This window comes from Typha latifolia, chromosome 3 (assembly GCF_019914945.1).
Source record: "Typha latifolia isolate L0001 chromosome 3, TyphaL0001v2, whole genome shotgun sequence".
NCBI lineage: Eukaryota > Viridiplantae > Streptophyta > Magnoliopsida > Poales > Typhaceae > Typha > Typha latifolia.
The window spans coordinates 5,100,237-5,107,629 of NC_133088.1; the positions used below are offsets into that span (position 1 = coordinate 5,100,237).

General features: G+C 30.3%; 1 protein-coding gene across 1 annotated transcript; it reads left to right on the forward strand.

Annotated features, from left to right (window-relative positions):
* Positions 1-5,208: 5,208 nt before the first annotated feature.
* LOC140784983 (protein GOS9-like) lies at positions 5,209-6,241 on the forward strand. Its single transcript, XM_073132649.1, has 3 exons — positions 5,209-5,328; positions 5,437-5,628; positions 5,757-6,241. Exons 1-3 carry the CDS (start codon positions 5,326-5,328, stop codon positions 5,991-5,993), a joined length of 432 nt encoding a protein of 143 aa, XP_072988750.1. The 5' UTR covers positions 5,209-5,325; the 3' UTR covers positions 5,994-6,241.
* Positions 6,242-7,393: the final 1,152 nt, after the last annotated feature.

The following is a 7,393-nucleotide window of genomic DNA, read 5'->3' on the forward strand; positions in this document are numbered from 1 at the left end:
ATACTTGACTAAAATTATTGTTGATATTATTATATCTCCCTTTGGAACATTTTTCAAATAAAATAATTGTGATTAATTATTTATTTCAAAAAATAGTTTGAGAAAATTTATTTACGGTGCTTTATTAATGTATGTCGGATAAATGATCACATATACCTAACATAAATTTTCTCTTGGTTTATTTTATAAGTTTAGTTAATGGATTAAAAACGGATTTAATTTAAGATATGATAATTACAAGAATATTAAATCTTGTTGGAATTCAAATAAATTTCGAATCCAAACCGTATAAACCAATAATTTAATAAAAGGAGATATTTGTGAATTTGTTCTAGTAAAGAGATTTGATTATCTCATTTAAAGTTTTGTACTATTATCATGCTGAATTTTTATTTTAGACCTTACTATTCTAAAAATTATTTTGTCAATGTTAGAGAGAGAAAAAGAAAAAAATAATTTTAAAACCAGTATTTATTGAAATTACTTTAAGTCATTTCTTAAAAGTAGACAACATATATATAGTTGCAGTTTTTAATCTTACATTTGAATTATATTTCAAATAAATTGTTAACTAAATTTACAGTTTAAACACTGGATTTAATTATTTATGATTTAGTCCATGCAAGTGTTAATGACTATCAAATATACTTGTAATATATCTTCTATGCAGTTTTCCAAAATATCTTAATTTTGATATTCTCGTCACTATTTGAGAAATGGGTGAAATTATGAGAACTTATATTAGCATTAAAAAAAGAGAGTTATAAATGAGACATTAAAAATGAGATCATAAATTTAAAAAAAATGGTTCTTTATTATTGCGCTTTACAGTTTTGAAAGAAAAAAACCCTTTTGTTTAAAACATATTACATTCTAGTCCCTTAAATATTAAATTTTAATTGTGAATGTTTTTACATTCAATATGTTAATTCTTAAATATGAGAATGAAGATTTTTTATTGGACATGTCTTATATTTGAATAAATCTTATTGTTAAATGTTGACCAGAATGTGTGGTTGTTAAACGTTAAATATTATTTTGCTATGTGATAGTAAAATATTAAGCATGTTTATGCAAAATAGCGTGTGCTATTTATTTGATTACTAATTAATGTTAATTATATGCTTCAATAAGAAAATATATGAGAATAAAATTGTGTATATTAAAGTGCATGATATATGCATTATAGCTTATGAATACTTTCTTTTATAGTTAACAATAAAATTATTGAGGTGTTATAAAGGTTAAATATGATTATTTAAATCACTGTTATACATACATATTTGATAATTATCAGCATGAAATTATTTATAAATGTGGAGGTTGTGAATCTAAATTAAAATTTTACATTCCGAAGAATTTTATATTGACAGGTCATGCAAGTTAATTACTTGTAAAGACAAAATAGTCTTAAAAAATGGACGAGGTCCTAAAACTAGCATTACTGCTAGATTTTCATTTAGGGGATGGGTATAAAGCCCATATAATTATTCTAACAGTAGATCCCTACAATAGTGCTAAGAAATACGTGGGTACCAATAGTAATACGTGGGTACTAGTAATGTGGCAGAATATATGTGAATTTTTCGATAGTGCAAAGGAATGCATGGGTATCCACTAGCAATGTGGCAGAATGCGTAGATATTTACAAATAGTGTAAAAGAATGCGTGGTTATTCACCAGCAGTGTGGCAGAATGTAGGGAAATGGCTAGCGTGGAGAAGTAGGGCTTGTTCAATACGTGGTTGTAAATTTTATTTTTACGGTGAGGCCAAATGTAAAAATTACTTTGATCCCGAAAATATGGGGAAGTGATTATTAAATACAATAATTGCAGATATATAGAGTTTAGTAAGATTGCAAGTATAATAAAAAATTATAATCCTACCGTGTAAGCTTATATTTTCTCTGTAGTGCGGGCTTATAATATTACATTATCCCATAATGCACGATTATTTTGTTGTAGTGCATGATTATTTTACAGAGTGCGGGTTTATTTTCCTAATGCAATATTTTTTCTTTTCTTTGCGGGCATACGAAGTACTTTAAATCTACGGTTGTAATAAAAAATATTATAATTTTAGATAAATATATATTATTACTACTATAATAAGCCAATCAAGGGTATTTTTGTCATTTGGTATAAAATATTACTAATTCTCAATATAAATTTACTATTCTTTAATATTTTAATATCAACTTTATGTCATATCAAATGTAATTATTACTCCTTATACTATACTAGTATTAAACTAAACATTATAATAGTTTCTACTATTATTAGCCCTCTTCTTCTGGTATTAAAAATTATAATATTTATACCTATTCCACCCTTATTCTACAAGTGAAGAGGGCTAAGTTCTAACCGGTGATGTTGATTGATAAAAAGGTGAGAAGAAAAATGATAATCTAATTAGTTAATAACATGCATGTTTCTTAGCAAGAGATAATATAATTAGAGAATTTAGACTATATAATAATTAGAAAATTAGCTTGAAATTAAGAAATCTGTTCGATCGATCTGGTTAACGGCGTTTGAACGACTTTTATTGTAGTTTGCTGTCATTCTAGTTTTGTATGCAGACGTTCGAACGACGTCTATCCGTTGAACAATATGGAAGCATTGGAACGACGTTTTGACATTTGAATAATCGAATGTTTGGAAAGTTAACTCTTCGAAAGGCGTTCGTACGTGTTATGAGCGTTCGAACGTCGTCAATCCGTTGAACAGTTCTATGAGACGGGTTAGTAGTTGTTCATAGATATTCGAATGGTTTGGGGGATGTCTCCAACTTAAGTCAGGCTTATAAATACTAAAGTTGGGATTTTAAAGCTTTTATACTTTAAAAAAAATATCAAGAAAGCTAGCCACCTTTGTATTGAGAGAGATTAGAGTTGAGAAACTCTTTGTAATTAGAGATTTGCATAGTGAAAAAAGATTGTTTTGTTCGTGAATATAGGCATATCGTCGAACTACATAAATTTTATCTCTCATTTTCTATTGTCTCTATATTACTTCTATTTTTAAGATTACTTATATTAGAATATCTAATACATAATTAGAAGTTATTTTAATTATTATTCTATCACTATTAACATAGTTTCCCCCAAATTGTTTGGTTTTACCGCATCTAGCACTAACCATAACCTATTGTTGGTATTTAACGTGCTGTCAACATCTCTGTCCTCCCTACGTCAGCTGGAAGAAAATTTGCTCAAAATACGTAAAGATTCTAAGCCAAACGTGGAATAATTTATTGTTTTTAAAGACTTCGAATAATCAATATATAGGACTGACAGCAATATGGTACCATGCATGTATGATCCCGTGTATTATTCCAAATCTTATCATAAATGCACGGTTTGCACCGTATTATGTTAGACTAGCTAATTAAGTTTGAAGCTTAACCTCTTTTGGGTTTATTTGCACTTAAAATTATATTTCAAAATATAATTTATATTTATACAATGTGTTTAAATTTTTATGTATAAGCATATACACAAGATACGAGATATTTGATAAATAATATTAAAGTGAAAGATTAATTTTTAAGTCAAAGTATCTGAAACAATTTTATAATTGTTATTGAAATGCTTAAATAGTGTCGTGATAGTTGAAAAAGTATGAAATTTTATCTAAAGGCACAGAAACAATTACTCTGCATTTAACTATTTAGTTTGACGTTTAAATAGTGTGTTCAAACGTACTCTGGACCCGTTCGAACGCAACATGCAGCTGTTCACACATATAAAGAGTTTATTTTAGTTGTTCGAATGCAACCTATAGGCGTTCATACATATAGAGGTGGCGGCGTTCACACATACAGAGGTTCATATTTGATTGTTTACAGTGCGTTCACATTTCAAGTCATCATATTTGAACACACTCAAGCCCTGTTTTGAACACACCAGTGTAATTTGCAATTTCTTGAGTTATGTGAGACTTGATTTGACTTAGATTTTAGATTTAGCTTTATCTCTAAAAAATATTTATCTTATTTTATAACTCGTGGCGAATCTTTTAAAAAATATTTATTTTATCTTTCGAGATATTTATTTTATCTCTAAGAGATATTTATTTTATCTCTAAGAGATATTTATTTATCTTTATAAGATATTTATCTTATCTCTAAGAATATAAAATAATTAATCTAACTTAGGATTGAGGAATATCAAGTAATTAATCTAGAGATCATCGGTCATTAGAGATCAATTCTCAACTTTAGAAGGAACGTGTTGAATTGTTTTCATCTCAACGAATCTACATTTGATAAGAAGAACTATGTTTTGAGGGTCACTGAGAAGGAAGAATCAACCTTGAAGGTCACTAAAACGAAAGGATTAATTTCGAGGGTCACTGAGGTTTGAAAACCAAGTATGAAAAGTAATATGTCGCAGGGTCTAGTAAGCAAGGTTGGTACAGATTGAGTTATGGGTATCGGTAGGTGATTTGTAAACTTTTTGTTAACTACTAAATAGGTTTTAGTGATTAGTTTGGATCCTTGGTTTTTTACCTGCTTTTAGGTTTTTCCACATAATTTTTCTTGTATTTACGATCATCTTTTGTGATAGATTCTATCTTCTATAGCGTTTCTCATTTTTCACATAGTATAATAGCATACCTAAGGATTAACATAAGTTTCAGCAGGTTCTCTTAGTTTGGAGAGAAATCCTTTAGGAGATAGATTTTTTGAAAGAAGGTATTGATAATCCTCCTATGTTAGATAAATCTAAAAATACATATTAAAATGATAGGATGTATGTTTTTTTAAAGTTCGATGAGGATAATGATATTGATGTTGAATTGATGTTGAATTGATGAGGCTCTTTATGAAAATGATTAAGAATTTTTGAAAAATTCTACATGTGAAAGGAGAAGACCTAGAAGCAATTATGAATGCCAAGGTTATAGTCGTATTGCTCATGACTATCATTGCATACCTAAGGATTGACGTAAGTTTTGGTTTTTTCAACCTCAAACTAAATACTATCTTGATATCTACACTATAATATAAAATTTCAAAAAACTTGTACAAGTAGATAACATGATATTTATAATTAATTACATTTTACTGCTCGGCAGAGAAAACGACTTGCATTCATGGCCTTTGGAATAATCTACTAATTAAAGATCAGACTTGCAATAATCAATTTAATAAAGACCTGGAATAATCTACTAATTAAAGACCAGACTTGCAATAATCAATTTAATAAAGACCTGGAATAATCAACATATAGGACGGACAACAACAACAACATGACCTGGTTAATATAAATACGTGAAGAGCTAAGTGTCTCAGCAAATTATAGACTTAGTTCCGAAGACATGGTGAATAATTTGCAACTACACTTAAAAATGATCTTTTCTACTAGTTTTATTCATCTTGGTTTGATAATATCTCAGCGCTTATTATCCATGTCTTATATATCGATGCAGGCCGGAGTCGTGAAGGTGGGTAAGTGGGGAGGAAATGGTGGGAATCCGTTTGATACGGGGGCTGCCACGAGGCTGCTGGATATTAGAGTACGCCATGGAGGTGCCATTGATGCCATCCAGATTATGTACATGAAGGACGGGAAGATCCAATGGACTCCTCAGTACGGTGGCAACGGTGGAGTTCTCACTGAGGTGATTTACTCGATCTTCAATCCAATCCAATCCGGATAGCTTTACCTCTAACGAAATTTCACTAAGATCTAAATGGTTATTTGAATAACAAGTCACCGTCTTTGTAATACTTTTTGTTTGTTTCACAGATAACTCTCCAGGAAGGGGAATTCCTTATATCAATATCAGGCTACTATGGTACGTTTCAGGACTACTATGTAGTTCGGTCACTTACGTTTGGTACCAATCTAAGCACTTATGGACCCTACGGTGAGCAAGAGGGGACTACTTTCTCTATTCCTCTGGAAGACGGTAAGATTGGAGGTTTCTTCGGACGATCTGGTGGATTTCTTGATGCCGTTGGAGTTTACGTGGGCCCAAAATAATTAGCTTGAGCATCATACTTTGTTCCTTTGTTAAGATGGTCTCCACTTGAATGGCTCCTATAATAAATGTAATATCATCATAGTAGATGCATGATATCCTATAAGTGTGTATGCTATGTGGTCAAACATAGTTTGTGTTCAGTAAAATTGTGTAAAAGAAAGAAAATAAAAGAGAAACAGTCGTGTTTCCTTTTCTGTATTATAAATCTATAATGAATAAGGAGATCTCATAATTATCTATTCTTATATTTAACTTTGTCTATCATTAATAAAATCTATAAATTACGATGTTTGAGAAGACGTACGTGGGGGTGAGGGAGCTAATCGAATATAATCTTACTCTCTCCTCTGTTCCTCTACTCCATTGTCATCTCTCCCCTATGTTCCTCTGTCTCTGTGTTCGAAAGAAGGAAATCTTCAATCCATCAAAACTACTTCAACCTTTATCTTCTTCCTCCCACTTTTCCCTTCCCAATCCCTCCCCTTGACTCCTTCCGCCACCATGTTCTCCAACCTCTCACCCAAGAAACTCCCACCACCACCACCGAACTCAACTTAGGCTTTGTGCTCTCTTCTTCTATATCAGTTCTCCAAATAATAATCTACAGCTCGAGACACCCTTACTATGGATGCTCTCCATCGATCCCTACTTGCTCGTCTAAAGAAAATGAACTCGTTCATAGATCGGGCTCGGCTCCAATAGAGCTGAGCCGAGTCTGAACAAAAATCCAAGCTTAAAAATAATTTTGAAATAGTTTTAAGAGCATAATTAAGAATAGATAATGATATCATAACAGAAAAACCAACATATTGAATTTTCAAAAAAGATAATGAAGAAAATCATCCAAGATATATAGTTAAAATAAGTGGTTACAAGGCTGTAATAAAAATAAAATATTATAAAAACTTGTCCAGTTTGGATCCATGGTTTTTTTACTCGGTTTTGATTTTTTCCACATAAATTTTTTTATGTTTGTTATCGCCTTTTTCAGTGTTTATTTTTTATATATTATCATTGATAGCATGCAATAAATTTTATCTCTTAGGACGTTTCTCATTTTTCACATAGTACCATAGCATACTTAAGGATTAATGTAAGTTTCAGTTTTCTCAATTGGTATTAGAGAAGACTCTCTTAGCTTAGAGAGTGATCCTTTAGGAGATGAATTTTTTTAAAAAATATTTTAATAATACTCTTCGGTTTGATAGATCTAAACATTTAAATTGGAATGGTAGGATATATGATTTTCTAAAGTCCAATGATAATGATATTGACGTTGAATTGATGATGCTCTTTATGAAAATGATTAAAGATTATTTTTTAAAAAATTCTAAATGTGAAAGGAGATGACTAGAAGTAATTATGAATGCCAAAATTATGGTCACATCGCTCATGACTA

Excerpts from the sequence above, each read along its gene's own strand:
- LOC140784983 (XM_073132649.1), top strand. Across the intron at positions 5,629-5,756 it reads ACGGTGGAGTTCTCACTGAG|ATAACTCTCCAGGAAGGGGA; the intron begins GTGATTTACTCG and ends TTTGTTTCACAG.